Source organism: Dipodomys merriami, unplaced genomic scaffold (assembly GCF_024711535.1).
Source record: "Dipodomys merriami isolate MVZ:Mamm:240054 unplaced genomic scaffold, mDipMer1.0.p SCAF_3, whole genome shotgun sequence".
Classification (NCBI taxonomy): domain Eukaryota; kingdom Metazoa; phylum Chordata; class Mammalia; order Rodentia; family Heteromyidae; genus Dipodomys; species Dipodomys merriami.
In genome coordinates, this window is record NW_027204492.1 from 57,634,729 (window position 1) to 57,660,527 (window position 25,799).

A 25,799-nucleotide genomic window follows, 5' to 3' on the forward strand; every position below is an offset into this window, starting at 1 on the left:
AAGTAAAAGAGTCAGGATTAAATCCAGGTATTTTTTAGTATCAAAACCATTAATTACAATATTTCTCATAGATATTATATTTTTTAGCAAGAAATGACATCAGTGAACTATTTCCTAACATTAGATGTTAGGAGCTTCCTTTTATTTGCCAGAAATTCACATCCCCATTACCAATACAGATTAAAGACTATTCTCTCTCAGAGATATACTTTCTTTCCTTCTTGATGCACTTACATTCAGGTGTGAGAACCAGAAGAGAGTTGAGTGTTTCAAAATAAACCAGTATTTTTTCCAACTAAAAAGGGAGATTCCTCTAGATTCTCTCTTTTTCCAAAGCCATCCCTCGCATTTCCCGTGGCCCAGTTCAGTACAGGCTATTGCACAAAATCGATTTCTAGACCAAAAATACCGGTCTTCCTCAGAGAAAAATGAGGGCAAGACCCTTCTAAACCATGACACTGCAAAAACAAACAGGAATAAAATGTTAATTTAGAGAGCATAAGAATATAGATATTAAATCATAACATTTTTATAAGTTTAGAATAATCCAATAACCCATTAATATTAGACTAAATTTTCCTTCTCACTACAAATGGCAATATTTGATTTTATTTATGGCCATTTGTTTTATATTTTATTATCTTTAAGTAGTTGTACAAAGGGGCTTCAATTCAACAGGTTAGTTTATGAGTACAATACATCTGATCAATAGCACTCCATTTATATTTCTTGTTTAATTAGCGGTCCTTAGTAATTTGTTTTTTTCTCTCACTTGGTCTATTAATTTTTACCTTACTGTGGACATATTAAGGATATCTACCTTTTGTCTGTTATACATATTTCAAGTATTGTGTCCATTATCTTGCTTTTGACTTGTATTTATGGCATTTTAATGTGCACAATTTTCTATTGCTTAATCATATACATGAATAATTTCTTTTTCTTCTTTCACGGTCATGCTTTTAAGCAATAATACATATAGAATTACTTTGTATATTATATAATATAGTGAGTTAGGTGTATTTTTTCTTTACAAACATTTTGCCAGTTGCTCCAGATTCTATTGAATAATCTACCTTTCCCATTGGTTTGAAATATTATCTTATGTTCTGGTTTATTTTATAATTTAGTCTATGAATTTTTAAATTTGTTTCATTAAAATGCTCATACATTTTTATTTTTGCTACTACAATAGAGCATTATACTTTCAGAATATTTTCAGGATGCATTGGCAAGAAATCTTAGATTCTTTTTCTAAGTTTTTCTCAAACACATTTTTCCTCTATGAACTCTTAGAATTAAGGTCAGTTTCCAAACAACTGTTATTAAAATTTTGATTGAAATACCATTATGTCTACAGTTAATTTGAGCATTGTTGTATTTACCATGATGAGTGTTTTGAGCCATCAACATGGCCATCTGAGTTATCATTTTTCTAAAAGCTACTGTATATGTTTTAGAAATTTTATATTGTTTATTTTTGTGTATTTTATAGTTTTTTATTTCTATTTTGGAACAAAATTTCACTTACTCATTGGTGGCTGTCATACAGTCTCCAGTAATTTATTATATAATTTTAAAGTGTTCAACCTTAATCTTAGTAAAATTACATCAAGAAGCCATGGTAGATTAAAGAAAGACTGACAAAAAGAAAATATACACAGTTAACAGAAGTTTGCGTCATGTCCAATTCTTAGACCTGAGATGTGAACATTCCTTTTGATTATTGCTTTCAGGATATTTTCATAGAACATGAACATATAAGTATCTACTCATGTGATTCTTCATTAAATGCTTCTATAATATCTCTGAGATAGTGATTCAAATGTTAATATTATGCTTTAGCTCTCAATATAAGCAAAAGTTAAGAGAAATGCATTTATAAGGACAGAAGGGAACAAAGCTAACAAGCAAAAACTTACAATCGAGCCAGTTTTGGGCTTTTGCCTTCATGAAAAAATTTACAAAAGCCTACAAAGAAAAGGACATGTAAATTAACTAATCCATTAGGTTGAGTACTTATAGTAATCATTTTCTATCTTCATTAGACCTGGCAATGATAACACATTCACTTCATTTAATACGATAGAATTTATAAATAGTAAAAACAAAACAAAAACAGCACGAGTTTTCATTGGAATCAAGACTTGACAGTAAATGGGTCAAATAATTTCCTAAATATATAAAGTTACTAAAATATGGATTTTCTTTTTTAACCTTAATGAGTTAGAATAATAGTCCTTGTACCATTAAATCTCCTTGAATTACTAAATTAAGCCCTACTAAGGCATGCTGTTATTCTTTTTATAAGTTATTGGAATTAGCATATATCTCACAATTAAAATTTGTATTCATGATAAGCTGATAAATGTTTTGTCTTAAAAGCAGTCATGGTAGTGCAAAAGTTTTATATGATATAAAATCAATCTACTAAAAGGTGAGAAATAAAATTCATAACTTGTGTCAGCTTCCTTTCTAAGAGGTAGTTTTAGCAACAATGTTTCTATTCTATTGTAATTGATATTCTAATTTCTATTTTTTCTTGAGTCAATAATAATCTTTTGAATTTTTCCTGTAGGATAATTTCAAGGTTATCTCCTACATTTATTTTATTTTATTTTATTTTATTTTGAAGTTTTTTTTTTGAAACACCAAGCTGGCCTCAAATTTGATGGCTTTTTGCCTATGCCTCCTGAGTGCTGGGATTATAGTTGTGTACAACACATCCTGCTTGTAACTTTTAATGATGGCAAAATAATAAAATTACCAGCAATAAAACCTAAAATTCTGGCACGGCACATCAGTGAATAATATTCACTGTTTGTTCTTTCAATAGAAAGTACAATATCCACTGCTGCTTCTTGTGGTCATCTTCATACTGTCCTTTTATGTATCATGTGTATCCTTAATATATTGGATTTTAATCTAAATTGGAAAAGCTACAGTAATATTTTTAGTTACTCAAGAGGCAATGTTTCTTTCCACATACAACTGGTTTTAGATAATCAGCATTATTTTCTACTAAGGAGTTCTATGAGCTTTTCTTTTTCTTTTCTTTTCTTTTTTTCTTTTTGTCGGTTGTGTGGTAGGGCACTGTCCCTGAACTCTTCAGCTCAAGGCTAGTGCTCTACCACTTGAGCCACAGCACCATTTCCAGGTTTTTATTGGTGGTAAATTGGAAATAAGAGTCTCACAGACTTTCCTACCAGGGCTAGCATTGAACTGTGATCCTCAGATCTCAGTGTCCTGAGTAGCTAGGATTACAGGTGTGAGCCATTGGCACCTGGCCTCTATGAGCTTTTCATAGTTTAGGTGTTCTTAAATAAACGTTACTGTTTCATTAATGGACATTATTTAAAGTAGATGTTATGCTTCCTTTTCCTTAAGTTCTCTTTCTATGAGATTGGTACTGAAAGACACCCTAAACCTTTCCCTCTGTGTCCTCTGTTTCTGGGGCAGTAAACACACCCCAGGAATAAGGCCTTATTCAGGTCTCCTGTCCTTTGTCAAATACTCCAGCCATTGCTAAAAGTAAGAATAGAGATATGAAGCTGGAATTGTATTAGGACCTTATTAATAAAATAGTGTTTTTTCCACTTGGATTTTCTTTTTTCTTTTCTTTTGCTTTTTGTCAGTCATGGGGCTTGAACTCTGGGCTTGGGTGTTGTCCCTGCACTCTTCAGCTCAAGGTGAGCACTCTACTGCTTGAGCCACAATGCCACTTCTGGTTTTCTAGTGGTTTATTGGAGATAAGAATCTCACGGACATTCTTGCCCGGGCTAGCTTTGAACCATAATCCTCAGAGCCACTGGATTTTTTTTTCTTTTACATAGAATTTCTAGTCTAATGATTTTCACTTGTGTGTGCATGGCATAGGTGAGGCTGTATTTTCTAATATCTGAAGACATCTTTGTTTGTCTGAACTAAGGAATATACTCCTTATGTATAGATTGTTGAGGAGAGGAAAGAGACAAGAGGCTGAACTGTGGACCTGAGAAACAAACCTTATATTAATGTTTGAATTGTTGGATTGAGAATGAACACGTAGACATAAAACATTGTATGATTGCTTGCTTGATTGAAGAAACCCTTTTAAAAAGTCAATGCACAATTCTAACTATCAAACATTAAAGGAATTTATCCAGAGGAAGGCCAAATATCCTCACCTAGTTATTTTTTTTATTCTCATTAACAGTGACCTGAATAAGATATAGTAATGTCAACCCTGATTAACTGGAAGGACAAGCACAAATCAATGTCTTTTATCAGTTATTTGCACCAGATAGCCATAGAAAATTATTTTTAAAAACACGATATAAGTCCTCAAACCCCACTGAGAAAAGTAGTAAATAGGGGTTTTCAAGGTTTAAAACAGCCAGAATATAATAAAAGAGCAGCAACATATAAAAGAGACTTCAGTTAGAGACAGAAAAACAGTCTCGATTGTTTGCAGAAAAACAAGGTCAAAGATGGGCCTCATTAGGTAAGGAAAATTTCTTCATAGGGCATACTCCTTCAAGGAAAATCCCATGGGAATTCACGAAAACATGTAGAATTTGTTAACCCAAAGAGGAAATGTTATGGATTTGTGAAGCCAGTTCACTGGAAATCTGACTTCCCCAGGAAAGGGCCATGAAAACCAGAGATATGCTGTCTCTGCCCTGAGGAAAACCACTGGAGTAGGGACTGTCCCTCTCTCCATGAAGAGGCCAGGGATTCTGTTGCAGAAATTGCATTCTACATGATTGAAGACACCCAAGACCTCCCTCCCAGTGAGCTTCATCCACTGAACTTTCAATGTCTTATGAGGTGCCTCAAAGTGGCAAAACTGATAATTTCTTTTTACATACTGGAACTCGATCCTCTGCCTTGCCTAGTTTCTCTAGACCTCTTTCTAAAATGAAGTATATAGTAGTTGGTATTGGCAGAGTGCTAAGGATCAAAGATTTATTCTCTTGACATGCAAACAGGAAAATTATATTTCTCTTTCAGGTCCCTTATTTCACCAGAATTCCCATCTCTGTTGTCATGTACAGGGATAGTTTGGCTAGTTTAGAAGCCACAATGTATCTTAATATTTGCAGCTCTGTGCTATTCCTGAAAGCCTTAATAGACCTCTACCTAAAGAAAGGAGATATTATCAACAGTAAATCCCCAGATCTGGGATGTAGAAATGCCTGGCAAAAGCAGTAAATGCTCAGCCTGTTATTCACTTAATTCTTGTCATTTTCATCCAAAGTAACAATATACTATTAAGGCTAAAGCTAGACACGGAATGTAAACTTCAATTGCTAAATTTGTTAAATTTGGAGTATTTCTATCATTCCAATGCCCTAGCAATTCAGCTATGCTTCCTGTGTAAGATTTGTGTAAGACAACAGACATAAGTGAAGCCATGGTGCTAATATACCGCATAGTTCTTAATGCTTACAGCATATTGGCTCAGATTCCTGAAATATTCCTTGTTACAATATTCTCAAATTAAAGAATGCTTTCTTTTGCATTTCTTTTGATCCAAAATAATATTTTCTGTTTTTTTCTTTGAATAAAATCCAAACAATTTGGAAACAATCCAATACAATTAAATTGCTTCAAGTCTTTAGAGGGAGCCCCCACATATTTGTGTATGTGATGCTCTAAGAGTTATGAATATTAACACCCCTTGGGAGCCTTAATACAATTATATGGGTGATTTGTTCACTTATAGTCATACAAAGCTAGATCCTGATAAAACCTAGTATTGAAGGAATAGCAGCATTTTGCAGCTTATAGATACTCCAGTTTGATCTACTAGAAAAGCCTCTCTGTGAAGCTATACAACACTCTAAGAATGAACATTTAAAACAGAGTGCCCTATAATAATCTTTCAGTAAAGGAAAGGAGCTTTTAAAGTTAGCACTATCCTTTTATTTACACATAGACAAGCCTTTCACTTTATATGTAGAAGAAAGGTAAGGGATGGTCTGTTCCTTCTTTTTCTAAATAATTGGACAGTTTCATATGAATATCAAGCTGCCTGTGGACTATAGGTACTGTACACTTAGTATAAAAAGCAACTAACTAAATTAACCTTTGGAAATCCATTGGAGGATTTCCAGAACCCCTCCCCCCCATTAAAGGCTTATTAAAGATTAAAGGTCATTAATGACTAATTGGAGGAAAGCTAAGTAATACCAAGCACTATACTCCCTTAAATTATCTTTAAGTCTTTTAATGCTTAAATCCTATTACCCTCCTACCAAAGTCAGGTAAAGAATGAACACATTCTTATATAGTAACTATTGATCAGTTTTACTCTAGCAGGCCAGATCTAAAAGATCAGCCATTAGAGAATCTGGATGAAAAATGGTTTACAGATGGAAGCAGTTTTATAAAAGAAAAAAAAACCTAGCAGGATATGCAATTGTAAATCAATGCACTATAATAGAAGCTAAGCCTTTCCCTTGTTACACCTCAGCACAGAAGGCTGAATAGATTATTCTGATTCAACCATCACACTTGTAAACACACTTGTAAACACAAGAGACTTAATTATCCATACTGACTCCAGATATTCTTTTATTTATTTATTCATTTATTTGTTTTGTTTTACATGCTCATTCAGACATTTGGAAAGAGGCGTACTGACTCTGAGAATTTCTCTATAAAACCTGGGCCTGAGATCCAATCTTTGTTTAGAATGTCTGGAACCTTCCCAAGTAGCTGTTAGGCACCAGAAAAGCCATCAATATTCAAGATTTCTAATCAACCCTGTTTATGGGATGCTTTTGTTTACTCAAATGCTATAAATGGTGCATTAGCAAGTTGTACAGAAATAGCTTTAATCCTAACCATGCCCAAATTGCCTGAAACCTTTACTATTTATTTATTTTTTTTAATTTTATTTTATTTTATTTGTGAACATACTGTACAGAGGAGTTACAATTACATGGGCAGGATAATGCATACATTTCTTACCAAGCATTGCAGCCTCCTCCTTTGTTTACCCTTCACATCCCTTCCCAGCCTCCCCCCTCCCCCATCCCAATCCTATTCCTTCCCCCCCCCCCCCCCCCCCCCCCCCCCCCCCGCCCCACCGACGTTGTAAATCTCGTTTTGGACATGACAACTTGTACTTCTCATTGTTGCAACAGGTCCACCTGTATCCTTAAACAACTGTGAAAACTTTACTATTTAGAAATAGAGTGGGGACCCAAAAGAGGTTATAAATTTAGAAAAATGTAGATGGTGGATTAAAGAAGAAGATCACAGATAATATTTCAGGCAGATCAATGAAAAATTGTAAAAAGCATCATTGATTCCTGCCACTTAGGCTGAGAAACACAATACTGATTTAGTTGTTAGAAAGAAAATCATTGTTACCTCCTCCTTTGTTTTTTCCCCTTCTTGATAGGAAATGTACTCATTACCTTGCTCATGTAACTGTAACCCCTCTGTACAGTATTTTTACAATAAAAAAGTTATTTTTAAAAAAGAAAGAAAAGCAGTCTCCATCACTATTCAAGAGGTGTCCAGAACCTGTCCTATTACTATGGAGACAAAATAAAACCATGTCTTCTCTCAAAATAGATTCAGGGAAGACTAACTTTTCCAGGTGATGATTGGCAAGTAGATTCTACTCAACTCTCTAAACATCACTGATATAAATACTTAGTCGTATATATCAAAATGTTTTCAGGATGCATAAACACCTTCCCAATATGCAAGGACAAGAGGCCAAGAAGTAGCTAAAACTTGCTTAAAAATAATTCCAAGGATTCTGTTGCCAATATCTTTGCAGAATGACAATTACCTGATTTGGGGTGGGCAGAAAATAAGATTTGAATTCAGGGCCTTGTACTTACTTGGTAAATGCTCTTCCACTGAGTAATATCTCTAACCCTTTTTTATTTTGAGATAGGTTTAAGGTCCGCTCCTGGATGGCGAGCAGACTCCACCCTCCTCGCAGCAAAGTCTCCACCCAGTACCTGCGTTACCTAGGCAACTGGGACACCTGGAAGAGGTCACATCTGAATTTGATGTGGCCACACCTTTCCCCGCCCATACCCTACATAAGGCCTAGCCCAGGCCCAGACGCTCTCTTGCTCTCTTGCTGCCCCTTTTCTCTCTCTGTTCATTTCTAGCTCTTGCTGCTCTTTTCTTGCTCTCTTGCTCTCTCTCTTTCCCAGCCACGTGGAGTGCCAACCTTGCCTGGTCCCAGCAGGTCTACTGAATAAACCAACCCCTTACCTGAATACCATGTGAGTGCTACTGTTCTTACCCCTCTCTCTGCTCTTTTCTCTCTCTTTCCTCTCTTCCCAGCTCTCTCTCTTTCCCAGGCCTTTCCCAGCCACGTGGAGTGCCACCCTTGCCTGGTCCAAGCAGGTCTACTGAATAAACCTACCCCTTATCTGAATACCACGTGCGTGCTGGTGCTGTTCTTACTCGGCTACCACTTTTTAAAAACCTAACAATAGGGTCTCACTTTTTTGCATGATCTCACATCTGGACTGTGATGGGTCTGCATTAGCCTTTCTGTTATAGCTTGGATGACAGACATATACACCGTATCGAGCTATTGGTTTCATAATTGGTCTTTCATGTATGTCAATATATTGAACTTCAATTTCCCTCTCAATCTCTCATCCACCTTTTGTTTTACAGATAACTCCAGAAATTTATAAAGCCTTGGAACATACTCCTTAGTATTACCAAACCTTTAGTAAAATTAAAAAGACAAATTTATAACTCAAATCTACAGTAGGTAAGCCATGTAAAGAAACACCTGGACTCTGGTTAAAATCACTACCTGAAAACTTGTTAAGAATTACAACAGCACCTAAAGTCTCCATTTAGTTAAGCCTATTTGAGATGTTATGTGGGCAACCTTTCTTGAAGATTAAATGTTAACTTATTTGAAAATATTAAGAAAGCTGAAAAATTATAGAAAATTCAGATAGAACCTAAAAGAAAACTTTAAAACACGTTTACTAGCATAGATTATTTTATAAGAAGAAAAAACAAATTGTTTAAATAGGGACACATGTGGACCCATTGCAACAATGAAATGTACAAGACGTTATGTTGAAAAATGAACTTTACAACTGTGACGAGGCGGGGGGAGGGAGGGGAAGGGAGATGGGAGGGCAGGGATAGAAAGGGGAAACAAAGGAGGGAGCAACAGTGCTTGATAAGAAATGTACTCATTACCTTGCTCGTGTAATTGTAACCCCTCTGTACGGTATTTTCACAATAAGAAACTTAATAATAAGAAATAAATAAATAAAAATGTTTCACTGTGACATTTTTATTTATGCTTATGATTTATCTTGATTAAAACTCACTACCTCAATCATACTCTTTCTCATGCTTTACTTCTTTAAAACAATTTCAACAGGTTTCATTGTTCTATTTTCTCATGAATCAGCAGAATCATTATTTTGAAAATGACTATTATTGAAAGGAGTGTCAAGGTTTCAATTCAATCCTCATCAAAATGTCAATCATTTTCTTGACAAATATTGAAAAATCTGTCTTTCATTTCATTTGGAAGCCTAAGAGTTTGAATAGCCAAAACAATTCTAAGCAAAAATGAGCAAGTTGGAGCTATTGCAATACTGGACTTTTAACTATACTACAAGGCCATAGTACAAAGGTATTGTACCAGCACAAAACCAATAGGACAGAATAGAAGACCCAGAAATAAATCCACATTTCTACAGCCATTTGATTTTTGACAAATCTGTCCAAAATATACACTGGAGAAAATAGAGCCTCTTCAACAAATTTTGGGGGAAAACTGGATATGCACATGTAGAAGACTAAAACCAGATTTCCACTTTGTATACTATGTTAATATCAATTCAAAATCTGTCAAAGAGGATCACAGTTTGAAGCCAGCCCAGGGAGGAAAGTCCATGAGACTCTGATCTCCAATTAACCACCAGAAAACTGGAAGTGTCACTGTGGCTTAAGAGGTAGAGTTCTAGCCTTGAGCTGAAGAGCTCAGGGACAGTGCTTAGGCCCAGAGATCAAGCCCCATGACCGAAAAAAAAAAGAAAAAAAAAGAAAAGAAAACTATTTTACTCTAAGATCTGAACTTTGAATTTACTATAGGAAAGCATAAAGAAAATACAAGAAGAATAATTGATCTATCACCTTCATATCCTTTTTAAGTCACTGTAAAATATTCTTGCTCTCATTAAAATGTGATCTCAGTAAAAGACTTGATATGTTTGCCATACATTAAAAAAACGGGTTTAATGTTTGCCAATTATGTTTGCATTTCCTTGAAAACCAAAATCTCAAACCCAAGGAAAGAGGTGTAAATTAAATATCAGGAGTATGTCTTTTTTACTTTGGAATGCTGAGAGACTAAACACGTTAATGGACATTAACAGCCTCTAATTAACCAGTACAGTAATTCAAATCATAACCTCTGCAGCAGTTCAGCAATTGCCACAGAATAATCAGGGCTTGGTTGTAACTGCCAGTTTTCCTAATTTTTGTCTATTACTCAACACTAACCAGAGAAAGCCAACTATGATTCTCAAGCCAAATGCAAAGTGTATGCTCTATTTCAAATTCCCTTATGTTTACAATCAAGTATCAAGGTATACCTGATGCTCCTCCATTTTTTTGCTATAAACATTTCCAGCCCTGTGCCTACCTTTGGTTCTCTGTCAAACACAACTAATGGTTATGAATAAAAAGCCTTTGCTTGTTGTCATTGGGTATCTTTGTTTCTTCAGTCCTCTAAGGCAGGTATTTCAGAACCTATACTGTTAATATGCATTCTAAGCTAAATCATACTAAGTAACAAACAAAAATATTGACATGAGCCTTAGCATCTCTCATTGCAATTGGTTTTTTAATGAGTTTTTTATTGTGAAAATAGTGTACAGAGGGGTTACAGTTACATGAGCAAGGTAATGAGTACATTTCTTATCAAGCCTCCTCCTTTGTTTTTCCCCTACCATCCCTTCCCTCCCATCTCCACAACTACATCCTCCCACCCTGCCTTCCCCTCCCACCTAAATTGTAAAGGTTGTTTTTGACATAGTGTCTTGTACATCTCCTTGTTGCAATGGGTCCACCTGTATCCCTATTTAAACAATTTGTTTTTTTCCCTTCAGCTCCCCAAATTATACCAACATCAACTACAGTGAAAACAGGGGTTATACTGTGAGGGAGGGACATACAAAACAACAAAAAAAAAATCACCTTATAAATACGTTAGAAACAATGGCAAGAAAGAAAAAAACTACTTGTGTCCTTATCTTGGGGGTACATTTCCCCTAACATCATCTTATCTGACCTTTTTTGCTTGTCTCAGACATATACTAGTTACTGCAAATAAGAGAAACCATGGGACCTATGTTTCTTTGGGCCTGGATTACTTCACTTAATATAATTTTTTCCAAATCTTTCCATTTCCTAACAAAAAGATTCCACATAGAGCTCCCCTATGATCCAGTAATCCCACTTTTGGGTATTTACCCAAATGATCACAAACAAGACCATACTAAAGCTACCAGCACAACTATGTCTATTGCAGCATTATTTACCATAGCTAAGATATGGAACCAAAACCAACCCCCTATGCCCCTCAGTAGATGAATGGATCAAGAAAATGTGCTATATATACACAATGGAATTCTATGCCTCCATCAGAAAGAATGATATTGCAATTGTTTTCTTAGAAAAGAATTAAGAATAGTTTTAATGAAATAGATTACCTAAAATGATCCATTTTTTAGAAAAAAATATATTTCCAATATTTTCTAAAATGTATCTTCTCTCTAGTATTGTTGACAAATCCTTAACTAAATTCAATAGTTACTTGAAGAAGCCCTAATAGAGTGCACATTACAGAATCGCTACACAAGGAGAAAGTTGTTTTCTCTCAGATATGGAGCCACTATTACACTGGCTTGACAGAGCCCTCAGATCCTCATTTGAAAGTAGATAAGTGATGAACCATTAGTTGGGCTTCAATTAACTGGGTTGTAAGAAGCCTTTGGAAAGATAGATGATTTGCATTACGTAGAACATTATCAAATCAAGAGAACCCATTGGCTACTGTTTGGTATTGAAAACCTTTAATCCTCTGGAAAGATTCCCACCTATGAATTTTCCAACATAATATTCAAAATTTCTAAGCAGTATTAAATGGACTGCTTTCTAATCTTAAAGATCTGTTATGCAATTACTAACAGCAGATAGTATAGTCTACTTCTCTTTTGAAGATTAGCTAGGTTATTTACTTTAATATCTAGCAATATGAGTCAAATGTCCCTGTAGTATAAAGATGATGTTATTTTGCAGCAAGGCAAGTTTAAAAAATCCTCGAATAGCTAATATTTAAACTCATAGAACTCTAACAATTTTTCCTGTTTTGTTCACCAACTGTCATCATCAGTAATTTAATGGAACTATGCAAATCACTAGAAGATAAAACATAAAATAACTCTAATAAATGACTAAATAGGAGTGATATTCTCTTCAGAAATAACTTTATGCTCTAAAAGCAGGACTAGAAATATTTGGAATTAAGCAAAGTATTGGAAAAGATTTCCAGCAAATGAACTAATATTTTTACTTCCATGATATAATTCAATTTTACTAAAAATATAAAAGACAATTGAGAGACAATATCTGAGTATAGGTTGTGATGGCCAATGTGGAAGAATAATGGATGGTTCATATATTATATATTTAGCTGCCCTAGTCATGGCAGGATATAGAAATTGGGTTATATTCAAGACAAAACTGATCATATATGGCATTAAGTAATGGTGGAATTATACTGCAGAAGAGAAATTTTCTTGCATCTTCAGTGTACATATCTTGGAGACCAAGTGACATTACCTGTGATGACAGGTAAACAATAGAAATTTGTGGGTGTGGGGAAGGAGAAGTTCATAGTTTTTTGGTTTTTGACAGTCCTGGGGCTTGGACTCAGGGCCTGGGCACTGTCCCTGAGCTTCTTTTGCTCAAAGATAGTACTCTACCACTTGAGCCAGAGCGACACTTCTGACTTTTGTTGTTGTTGTTTATGTGGTACTGAGAAATTGAACCCAGGGCTTCATGCATGCTAGGCAAGCACTCTAGTTACCACTAAGTGACATTCCAAGCCCATAGTTTTTTTTTTTGTTCCCAAACAGTCATGTTTAAATCTATTATAATTGTACCTAGCATGGGAAAAACATGTCACATTGTTGGATTTAGAATATTTTTTCTTATCTCTATCATTATGTAGTTCCTAGATTGGCTGATAAAAAATTTAGCAGGCCTTGATTTATTAGACAGTAGATACAGATCAAATTAATGAGAAAATATGTAGACATTTTACCATATATATATGTTTAATTTCCAATTTGGTATTTCTCTGTTGCAAACTATAAAAAATCACCAGATTATTTAAAACTATAAATGAAAGGATATGTATGATACTTCCTAAGTATATATAAAGATAAATAGCTTCACTTAGATTCTAAACCCATGGTGACACAATAGAGGAGACTATGTTATATTAAGGTCTTTTGACAAATTTCTTACCCAAGTTCCATAAATTGGTATTTAAGATGGCCCAGAATATAGGGAATATCTGTAAACAATGTTTACATTGAAATTGTACTTAAAAACACAAATAATCCCTGGGCACTGGGCACAGGTGGCTCAGTCATGTAATCCTAGCCATGCAGGAGTCTGAAATCTGAGGCTCGTATTTCAAAACCAGGCTGGGCAGAAAAGTCACCATGAGACTCCAATTAACCACTCAAAAACTGGAAGTGGAGCTGTGGCTTAAGTGGTAGAGTGCTAGCCTTGAGCACAAATTGGCTCAGGGACAGTGCCCAGACGGAGTTCAAGCCCCACACAGACAAAAAGAAAAACAAATAATCAGTGTGAGTTCTGTGGTCTAAGGCTACTTTGAAATACTGACATGTGTGAATGTAAGAGGCAACCAAAAGCTGATTTCTTCTGGATCGGTCAATCAACTAAAATCTAAGCATCCTGTCCTTTCTCCTTTTTTATCTGTGCCCTTTTATTTGATCCATTCTCTGCTGCATTCATTTTACAATCACCTTGGGCTTCAAGAATAACAGGATTCACTTATAAGCATCTTGTAAAAAAGGCAATGCTATCTTCTTATCATAAAGAGAATATTCAAGAGTTGCAGACCACTTGTCAGGTCTCAGTAGTCAGAGTCATGGGCCTCCAAGCCTTAGGCCATTTTAACTATGCATACCTTTCTCAGTCCCTACCCTCAATTCTCCCTAATTAATCTGAGGCCAATGTCTGGACCTTTGAAAGTAGCTATGATTGTCATTTAAAAAGTTTCCTTTCTCAGTCCTTCACCATGTCTCTCGGAGAAAGGAGACTGGGCCTTATAGGGACTCCTGGACTTTGGACCTGGGGTCTAAAAACCAAGTTTCAGAAATATGAAAGAAATCTTCAATGACATATAATTATGTAATATCTACAACATTTTGCAGTTCTGAGTTCTTCCATTTAATTGTTTTGTGTTTGAAGTTGAAGTCTGTATAGCTTTCCATAATTTTTTTTTATTTTTGGAGGCACAAAATCTTGCATATCTTGAAAGAAATACAAATCAAGACTAGTGAAAGCAAATAAAAATTCAAAGAATCAATCCATATCCCAATTTGTATGGTTTTATTTTCACTAGAGTCAAGAACAAGCTCTTTACTGAGAATTGGATGTAGTATATTTTTCAAAAAGGATTTGTAAAATACAAATCAAATGGCTGTCAATGATAAAGGACATTAAATACTTTGTCACTTTGATTGTATTTATTGGTACGCATTGTATAAGAAATATGTTAAATATACTGAATATTTGAATGTTTTAAGTCTAATTTCTTTCCATTCAAGCCTTCATTTAACTTGAATTGTTTGTGCCAAAAGCTGTAAATGCCTTATGAAGCACATGAAGCTTATGTCCCAGAAATGTTCCGAATTTTAATGTTATTAGATGGAAGGAGCCCACAAAAATCTGCTAGTCTGAATGTCTTATGTTCTGCTAGCCAAACAATACAGATTATTATTTTTTTTTTTGTCGGTCATGGGGCTTGAACTCTGGGCTTGGGCGCTGTCCTTGCGCTCTTCAGCTCAAGGCAAGCGCTTTACCGCTTGAGCCACAATGCCACTTCTGGTTTTCTAGTAGTTTATTGGAGATAAGAGTCTCACTGACTTTCCTGCCTGGGCTGGTTTTGAACCGAGATCCTCAGATTTCAGCCTCCTGAGTAGCTAGGATTACAGGCATGAGCCACCAGCACCTGGCTACAGATAATTCTTAAACTGAGTAACCAGTATGCTAATGTTGGTCTAAACATTTAAATAAACAAGTACATTAGTGGAGACAGACTGCTAAGAACAATCAATTATTCAAGAAAAACCAATATTAAACACCAGAAGTAACCTCGTAAAGGAAAGAATTTATAGGATAAAAGGAAGAAAGTTCAAAACCCATTTATTTAAAGCTTTCAGAGCAATTTTCAATGACATGTACCCATTAAACTCAGACCAGCAGAGTCTAGTCTGCTATGAGATAGTCCTTTAAAACATGTAAAACTTGATCATGAAATTAAAAAAGTTAAACTCAAAATTTGTCAACCAGACAATTTAGTGAGGTAAAAATTCAAATCATGGGCCCTTCCAAAACATATTATCAAAGAACAAAGCTATGGGAAAAGGGTTAAAAGACGTAGACACACTGGATTAAGTATTAACAAAAATTCCCAGAAAACGAAAATGGAAACAGTAAGATTATTCTTAAGAATGAAAATATTAATGTTAGATATTTTAGCCTAATTGCTGTCAGCTAGGAAATAAAGGGTTAGTTTCTGCTAGTTCTCCAGAAAATAATTTCAAACTCAAAGTTTTATACCCGGCCAAGTTGTCTTTCATGTAAGAGCAAAATGAAATATTTAGGCATACACAGTACAGAATACTCATTAACCATAGCATGTTCTGAAGAAATTACTTACACATACTCCACTAAAAAGATTAATAATGAAATAAAGCGGGAGATATTAGACATTACAAAGTATAATAAACAACCAGAAACTAAAGAAAACATTAAGTCACACAGATAAAACAAAATAATTTTTGATAATATGGCTTTGAAACCATATAATTGTCAGATAATACATTAAAAGTTAGCTAAAATAATGTAAAATTCTGGATGCAACTTGGAAGTACAATTACAGTGATTCAAATAAAATACAAGAAATAAAGTGGAAAAAACTAAAAGCATGTTTTATGGTTGAGAACACTGGTATGGCAGCTATATGTTAGATTTAAAAAGTTTGCTTCAAATGTAAAAATAATGACTAGAAAAATACAAAGCATCTGTCAGTATATCTTTCTAACCATTGTTAGGGGGAAAGCAAATAAAATGCAGTCAACTGAAGGATATGAAAGAAAGAAAAGAAATAAAATTGTGAAATGAAATGAAATGAAATTGTGAGTTGAAATGAAATGCAATTGTGAAATTATGGGCAAGTAGTCAAACAGAAGTAACAAAGTAGTATGATTAAGCCCAAACGTATCAGCAATACAAACATCGAACCTCAGTTCGGTACAATGTTTGAATATTTTATTTTGTTAACTCATCAACATGAAAATAACTTTAATTAATTCACACTGAGTTAAAAAGAACACCAATGGTTCTATTAAAATGTAAAAGATACTTTTAAAGTTTGAATGAAGCATCATTCAACTAGTATAAGCACCTGAATGGAAAGAAAGAAATGTTGTCCAAATTATCAGTTTATATATTTCATTTTATATGTTAATGAAGCAGAGGTGCTGTTAAGAATCTAATATTAAGAGGTAAAACATGGATTTAGAGGGTTTTATTTAGTATAAAATTACTATGATTAATAATTAAAAAGTTACATTTAAAAAGTTAAATTTTTCTTCCAGGCTGTGTCTACAGTTCTCATCCTCTTCACAGAACAAAAGTTTACAATCTTAATGATTCATTATATAGCTAATGTTTTTGATTTTAAGAAATCTTATCCTGACACTGGAAACTAACGATATCCTTTTCAGTAAAATTTTTTTATAGATTTGTGTTTTAAATTTAAAGGTGTCATCCATTTGAAATTAAACATTTCAATGTAAGGGTTGGGTTTAGCTCAAGCTGCATATTTTTTTGTTTACAGATATCCAACTGATCCAGTGTCTTTTTTTTTTTTTGCAGGTCATGGGGCCTGAACTCTGGGCCTGAGTGCTGTCCCTCAGCTCTTCAGCTTAAGGCAAGCGCTCTACCACTTGAGCCACAGCACCACTTTTGGCTTTTTCTGTTTATGTGGTGCTGAGGAATTGAAGCCAGGGCCTCATGCTTGCAAGGCAAGCAGTCTACCACTTAACCAACTTCCCAGCCCAGCAACACCATATTTTGAAAGGCTTTGTTTTCTCTGTTGAATTGCTTTTATATGTTTTTATGGATGTTTCTGTTTTTATCAATATTTAGTTCATCGTATTTTTCATTTACTTGAAATTTTGGCTAAAGCCCATAAATTATTTAGATTTATATTTTTCAGCTGGGAGCTGATGGCTCATGCCTGTAATCCTAGCTACTCAGGAGGCTGAGATCTGAGGATTGAGGTTCAAATCCAGCCTGAGCAAGAAAGATCATTACAGTCATCTCCAATTAACCACGAGAAAACCAGAAGTTCAGCTGTGGCTCAAGCTGGTAGAGTGCTAGCCATGAGCATAAAAATTTAGGGACATCACTCAGGCATTGAATTTAAGCCCTATGAAACACCAAGAAAAAATATTTTTATTATGCTGTAGAGGGTAATTACTTCATTAGATAAGGGGTATGACTTGAGGGCATTGACATCTGGCAAGGATAAAACTCCTGGCTTCTCTGAAACTTTGGGAATTGGAGTTTGGATATTTTATTACAACCTAGTAACTAATGGTGGCAATCTAGGTTTTCCATTTACTTGGGCTTTGCTGGAGTACTTGAGGTTGTAGTCTCAATTTTGTTTCTGCTTTATTAAAGTAGAGCCATTACTGTCAACATTTCCTTGTTTTTCTATGAAACTCTTTCTCTTAGTTTTTAGCTTGTGAGAGTGGCCTTTCTTGGGACTTATATGTCAGTACCTGCTGAAGTATCTGAGTAGTTGTCTTCTCCAGCATCTAGTCTAGGATATATAAGGCAAAAAAATTTTAGTCTTTACTATTATGTTGCTCTTTATATCTCATTGTCCGTAATAGTCTATCTTCTTCTCTGTACTTTTCATCATCTTTATGTGCTTTTGGTATATAATGTTCAAGATTGTACTCATGTAAATTAGAGAAAATATCTCTAGCTAATCTTCGTGGAAGAAGCCTAAATAGAAGTTTGTTTTAGCCACATGCCTGATCATGCCACATCTTGCTTATCTCCTTGTTTCCCATAGCTTTTAGAATAAATTTTAAAAGGAATAACAGAGACATATCCCAGTATTTTTTGATGTTGCCATTTAATACAGGATGATTTGAATATCTTTCTGTACTCCAGTGCTTCTGGCTGTTCTGTCTTATGTACCATCTTAACAACTGCTACTGAGCATTTATTTGTGTTTGTTATTTTCTCCACTTTAATTGCTCCATCTCTATTCACTTCCCCACATCTCCATGTCCTTTACCTAGGTTCCATCTGATCTTCCTTCACTTTCTGATATATTATTTCTTCAAGCTTACTTTTCCTGGTAGCCTTGCCTCCTCCATCAATGATGAGACATGTAAACAATTATCAGGTTCTTGTTATATATTTGTAGAACTGAATAATTCATTTTGAAGAATTTAGTTATGTTCATAATGACACCCATCTGTACATGCTTTGTTTAAAAAATCAGCATTTGCATGCACTATCAAAACAAGGACTATGAGTCCATTCAGAGCTTCGTGTAACTACTTTTAGAAAAATATATATTATTATTATTTTTTTAAAATTTTATTTTATTTTATTTGTGAACATACGGTACAGAGGAGTTACAATTACATGGGCAGGATAATGCGTACATTTCTCACCAAGCATTGCAGCCTCCTTCTTTGTTTACCCTTCACATCCCTTCCCAGCCTCCCCCCTTCCCCCCAATCGCAATCCCAATCCTTCTCCTTCCCCCCTCCTTACCCCCTCACCCCCCCACCCCGCACCGACGTTGTAAAGCTCGTTTTGGACATGACAACTTGTACTTCTCATTGTTGCAACAGGTCCACCTGTATTCTTAAACAACTGGTTTTTCCCCATCTCCTCCACAAGTTATACTGACATCAAATATAGTGAAAGCAGGGGTTATACTGTGGGGGAGGGACATACAAAGCAACAAAGAGATAATCTTATAAATGCGTTAGAAACACATTCATAAAAGAAAAAACATTAAAATACATATCTAAGGGTTCATTTTCCTGACATCACATTATCTGACCTTTTCCACTTGACTCATACATCTACTAGATATTACAAATAAGGGAAACCATGGGACCTATGTTTCTTTGGGCCTGGCTTACTTCACTTAATATAATTAGAAAAATATATATTATTAAGAGCAAGTTTCTGTGAGCTAATAGCATGTTAGTTACATAAAAGGAAGTTCATTTGATGCAGAGTCTTTGTGTTGGACATTCAGGATGGAATAAATAAAATTTTCTTTTATTTTTAAGTGGCTTTCACAATCTATCCCTTGTAATAGTGAAAATTCATGCATGGAAGTACCATTTTATGGATCTAGCATTGGGATTTCATAGGTTTCTACACACTCTTTTGCTTATACACATATGTCCACTCAAATACTTAGACTCTGCTACATAAGCTAGACTGATTTGGATTTTGGACATAGCTGCATTGGGAAATACAGGGATGCAATTCTATTCTCTCATTATAGATGGTGCCTCTGGGTAGAACATTAACTCAGAATTTTTGTACTGCAATGTCACTTTCAATTAAATTAAAGAGTTGGTGTCATTCAGTATTTGAGTTTTATTGAAAGCAGGATATGCCCATTCTTATAAAGTTCTCTACATTCTTGTGTGCATTCTTTTGTTAACATCAGGATTATTTTCATTTGAAATAAATTCTTTGGGGGGGTAGAAATTAGATGGAATGTTTCTGATGGCAATCATGCCTATATAAACTACCTAATCAAATTCATGTCTTCTTTTATTAGTAGGATTGTTTTTAGCTCAGTGAGAACAAGTAATGAGTGATATCTTTAGTTTAAGTATAGCAAATTAAAATTGCTGTCCTGTGCAAATATAAAAACAAAAAGTGTAAGTCCTTCACAGGAAAAAGGAAAATAGAAATTTTCACAAAATGATAGCAAGAAATGAGATGAAAAAGTAATATTTTCCTCAAACTCTGTTCATTACATGCCAGACAACAATTCTGCTGCTATATTTTTTGTTTGTTTAATCACATTGCCACTCTTTATTTCATGCAGGTAAAAAGCACACCCCAGATTCTCCTATGATAGAAATTACAGCAGGAGAGAGTTAAGGTAAATAGGGTAAGTTCAGCCATCTATCTTTATCCAGCCATGCTTTGTGAATTTAGCATTTGTTTGTAGCATTCATTTCTTCCTTAAAAATAAGAAAAAGTATAATCCACGTTATTTTAAGTGTTTATGAAACACATGCCAGGATAGCCAACTATTTTCATGTACTTGTATTTATAGGCTACCTTTGTTTAGTGATTTTTAAATTATAAAAATAGTATAAACTCATGGTAAAGTATTTATAAAAATATTCAAACAAAATAGAAGTATAAGTAATAAATGGTGAATATTGTATTCTTTCTTTTTCTAATGTGAATAATTTAGTGTACATCCTTCTAAACTTCTTTCAGTAAATGTACACAATTACCTTTTATAATTTTGTATGAATATTATGCACCAATTAGAACAAAGTGAATCTAAATGAATGATTGTGGAAGTGTGGTCTCAATGTAATGGTAGTAGAAAAAAAGTGACTACAGAAATATTTGTACAAATTTTACCGTCAAAATTGAAGAATTGCTTTCATCTTCATTGCTATCAGAAGACCTAATGGAAAGAAAAAGGCAAGTCTTAAAATTTAGGAAACTATGACCCAGAAATCAACAAATTTACAAAACAGTTATAAGTTTAAAACATGATTTCAAGAAGGCAAACACCCATTATTATCTTCCCTGCAAAAGTTCAGGTGTTAATAGAAATAAACTGTTATGTAGTTATGTATAAAATCAAACCTTAGGAACAATCCTGGGCCTGCCTTTCACACCAAATTAGACCTGAGTAGTATAACCTTAACTGAGCCACAGACTTGTGAAAAAATTAGAAAAGAAATGGAGAAGTCAGCATAGTGGCTCATTCCTGTAATCTTAGCTACTCAGGAGGCTGAGATCTGAGGATCATGGTTCAAAGCCAGCCTGAACAGGAAAGTTTGTGAGAGCCTTATCTCAAATTGAGCACAAAAGGCCAGTAGTGGAGCTGTGGATCTTGGGGTAGATCACTAGCTTTGAGAAAAATGTCTCAGGAACAGTGCATAGGCCCTGAGTTCAAGCTCCAAGACTAGCACAAATTTGTGGAGGGGAAGGGAAAAAACAAATCATTTAAATAGGGATACAGGTGGATTCATTGCAACAATGAGATGTACAAGTCATTATGTGGAAAAACGAACTTTACAACTTTGGTGGGGGGTGGAGGAGGATTGGGTAGGGGCTGGGGGGGGAGGATGGGAAAGGATGGGAAGGGGAAACAAAGGAGGAGGCTACAATGCTTGATAAGAAATATACTCATGATCTTGCCCATGTAATTGTAAACCCCCTGTACAGTATTTTCACAATAAAAAAAGAAAAATAGATGAAACAAAATGGAGAGAGAAAAGCCTGGTGTTTTGACATATTACTGTGTGTGTGTGTGTGTGTGTGTGTGTGTGTGTGTGTGTGTGTGTGTGTGTGTGTGAGTTTCTTAAAAGAGAAAAATTATCCCACTTGTCACATGGCATTGAAAAGTATTCAAGAATCTCTAGTGATAAAATATTTGTTAAAAATTAATATTGGACAAAATGTGTAAACAGCAAAGATTCACTTCTTTAGTAACAGTACTATGAATATGTGCACTTAAGTTAAATAATGATTAATCAGTCTTTTACATTCAATGCTAATAAATTAATTGGATAAGAATAGTCAATGGAATAATGTAATGCAAGCAGAACTTGCTGCTGTATATCAATTGTGTTATATACCAATAGTGTGAATGGTAGTTCATATCATCAACTTGTAATTAGATAATATTGTTTACCAAGAATTTTCTAGTATTTAGAAAAAATATAAAATGTTCACTTCTCTTTTAGAGTATAGGGTGCTCTGCTCACAAACAGCATAGTTGCAATGATATATTTAGGCAAGTCATAAAATATCTCATAATTACAATGAACTCAAAGCATCTTTACAGCCAAAATTTAAATATTATTGAAAATGGCCATCCTCAGGTTACATATTTTTATGACTCATTAAGACTTTGTGAAACAAGAGTATAGTTTTCTGCTCTATTGTAAGATTTGGTCATGAGATTTCCTCTGGTCAATGAAAAGTGACCGGTATTCTGCATCAAAGTTTTAAATATCTGATACAATTTGGGCTCTTCGGTTCCTTCCATCTGTCATAAGACTGCTGCATCTCATGTAAGTGGTAGTTTTCCTTGTTAGCTTGGGTCATAAATTAAGAGTAATTATGGGGCAGAACTGGAACCAAACTAGACCTGAATAGAGCTACTTTACTGAGCCACAGACTTGTGAATAAGGAATATTCGTGTGTGTGTGTGTGTGTGTGTGTGTGTGTGTGTGTGTGTGTGTGTGTGTGTGTGTGTGTGTGTGTGTGTACTAGTACTGGGACTTGAACTCATGGCCTGGGCACTGTCCCTTAGCATTTTTGCTCAGGGTGGACACTCTAATGATTGAGCTACAGTTCTACTTTAGGCTTTTTATTTTTTCCTAGTTAATTGGAGATAAGATTCTCACAGACTTTCTTGCCTGGATTAGTTTTGAATCCTGGTTCTCAAATCTTAGCCTCCTGAATAGCTATTACAGGTTGGAGTCATCAGTACCTGACTTTATTTCTGTTTTAAATAATTGAGATTTTGGGATCATGTTACATAGCATGATCACAGTGAAAGCTCACTAGTAATACCCACTTTATTAAACTCAGAATGTCAAATGGGTGAGGTACTAATTAATATCTATGAAGTTTTGAGGTAAATGATAAATCAATATCTCTTGAGTTGACTATGTGACTTAAAAACTAAATTTGAAGCTAGTGTGTCTGCACCTTTCAATCATTTGTTTTATATTAGAAGGTTTATCAAGAGTTAAATGTTTATACTACAGATTGTTCATTTTAAGACATTTTAATATATGAATAAAATGGTTTCTGTAAAATGGAGAGGTTCCTTATTATTATGTTAAACAATGCATAGTTTTAGTTCTGATATATTTTCCATTTCTTCAGGAGGAAGATAAGATTTTCCTGAGATGGCTTCACAACAAATTTATTTTCTAAGTTGAGAACTTTGACTAAGCATGATACCATGTACCCATAATCCTGACACTCAGGAAGATGAGTCAGGAGAATGGTAAGTTGGAAGCTAGCCTGACCTTCAGAGAGAGTTCTAGGACAGCCTGGGCTATATAGTGAGACCCTGTCTCAAATAACAACAAAATGCTGACTTTTCTCTATAGTATGAGAGACTTAAAAGTATAAATACTCAGAGAATTTCTCTCAAAGAGAAGAATGTTTCAAAAAATGTTTGTAGTGCTGGACTGTAGTTTAGAAACCTGATTTAGAATGTGGTAGAGAAATAGTGTTATTTTACATTAGAAACTTAATTCTAAATATTTTCTTTTTGATACACTGAAATCATGAAACATTGACTAAAAAGCAACAAAGCAAACATTGTTTTGTGTTGTATAATTTTAGTGAGATTTTCTATATAGGGTATCATTACATGAAGGAAAACAAATGAAAACTTGAAAGACGCTTGGTGTTTTAGTGAATTTTGAATCATTATAATATTGTTCAAATGGAAAATAGACCAGAAGTTAATGTTGTTGCTTAGATTGTCTACGTAGTTTCCTTTCGATATAATTTTTTCATTTATGTATAGATATTGTTGCTTCTTGAATATTAAACATGGCAATGTAATGTTTCCAACATTTGCTCTAGGGAATGTTTTGACCTGATGATTACTTTTCTGGAAGATAGAGTTATCATTTTTTTCAGATGTTTTATCTGTTTATAGAACTATCAAATCTGATATGTTTTTCTCTTCTTATTTCCTAAATTAAGGAAAGATGAAGCTACATTTGAAGTGTTTTTATTTTCTTTAAATTGTTCCCTTCTACTAAAAGGAACTTTTAAAAGATATTACAAGGTATAAGATCCTTTATTTAAATTCCTTAAGATCATTTTTGCATAAAATGTATTACCCTTCACACTTAGAGATAAATGTATGCATGAAAGAATGCAATCATATTTTACAGAAATGCATTGGATGTGTTAATATAAAAAGACACATGAAACTTACCGGCCAGATCGTTTTGCATTTCTAGAAGTTTCCTCAGCAAATCCTTCGGCTGGCCTCACAGTAACTCCAACTGCAGAGCCCAGAATGAGTTTCCCTTCATATGTTGTGGGAGGTCTTATGAAAGCAGGCCCCAGAGCACATTCCTGTTTAGGACGCACAGCATGTCTTCTTGGAGGACTCACGGTACAGCGCCTACCTTTTCTCTCAACACATCCTCTTCCCAGACTCAAAGCACGTTCCCTACTATGTCTCTTAGCAGGTGCTTTTGCAGGACTCACAGCACGGCCTCTTGGAGGACTGAGAGCATAACCTCTTGGAGGACTGACAGTACGGCCTCTTAAAGGAATCACAACTCGGCCTCTTGGAGGACTCACAGCACGGCCTCTTGAAGGATTCACAGCTTGGACTCTTGGAGGACTCACAGCGTAGCCTCTTGAAGGATTCACAGCACGGCCTCTTGGAGGACTCACAGCACGGCCTCTTGAAGGATTCACAGCACGGCCTCTTGAAGGATTCACAGTACGACCTTTTGAAGGACTCACAGCAGGAAGTTTTGAAGGACTCACAGATCGGCTCCTTACAAAGCGCACAGCATAGCTTCTTGCTGGATTCACAGCAACTCCTCTTGTAGGACTCAGAGGATGTCCCCTAGGCTGTCTCTCAGCCCGTCCTTTTCCAGGATTTATAGGAAGGCCTAGTTCAGATCTCACAGGGTGTCCTCCTCCAGGTACTGCTGCAGATCCCTTTGCTGGTTTCCAGATTGGTTTATCAGATCTTTTAGGCGTTTTCTCTGTAGGTCCTCCCAAAGCTCCACCTTCGGTTTTCAGAGCACCACTGTACTTGTCAAGCAGCTGTAGAAAGAGAGAAACAAAAGACTGGTTGTAAGAATATTGAAATTTGAAATGGTAGTAAACATGTTCTGATCAGCAAAGAAGTCTCTGAGTAAAATGAAAGGTCACACTTCAGACTGTTAAATTATTTCAGAGATTATTTTCACAATTCGTTTATCTTCCAACAAAGTTCAAAAGTGAAGAACACTGAGGTATATTCATGCACATCTCCATTCTTCCTGTGAGGAAACCATATTAGGAAGAGCTGTTAGCCGTTTGGTACTTATTCTACCACATGTTTGGAAAAATTCAAAATATAAAATCAGTTAAGTCACAAGTATTTAAAAACAACTCTTTTCAAAATAGTTGTTAAATAATGATGTGTGTGTGTACACACACACACACACACA

General features: G+C 34.9%; 1 protein-coding gene across 1 annotated transcript in view; it reads right to left on the reverse strand.

The window, feature by feature from the left end:
* LOC138839809 (uncharacterized) overlaps positions 1–25,799 on the reverse strand; it is a 351,218-nt gene that overhangs the window by 38,901 nt on the left and 286,518 nt on the right. Inside the window, exons 16-23 of the mRNA XM_070039343.1 lie at positions 25,270–25,410; positions 25,078–25,135; positions 24,560–24,959; positions 20,995–21,040; positions 20,555–20,579; positions 17,816–17,886; positions 1,923–1,971; positions 235–458 (exon numbers count right to left, since the gene is read on the reverse strand). Coding sequence (XP_069895444.1) covers positions 235–458; positions 1,923–1,971; positions 17,816–17,886; positions 20,555–20,579; positions 20,995–21,040; positions 24,560–24,959; positions 25,078–25,135; positions 25,270–25,410 — 1,014 coding nt within the window. The remainder of the gene's footprint in view (positions 1–234; positions 459–1,922; positions 1,972–17,815; positions 17,887–20,554; positions 20,580–20,994; positions 21,041–24,559; positions 24,960–25,077; positions 25,136–25,269; positions 25,411–25,799) is intronic.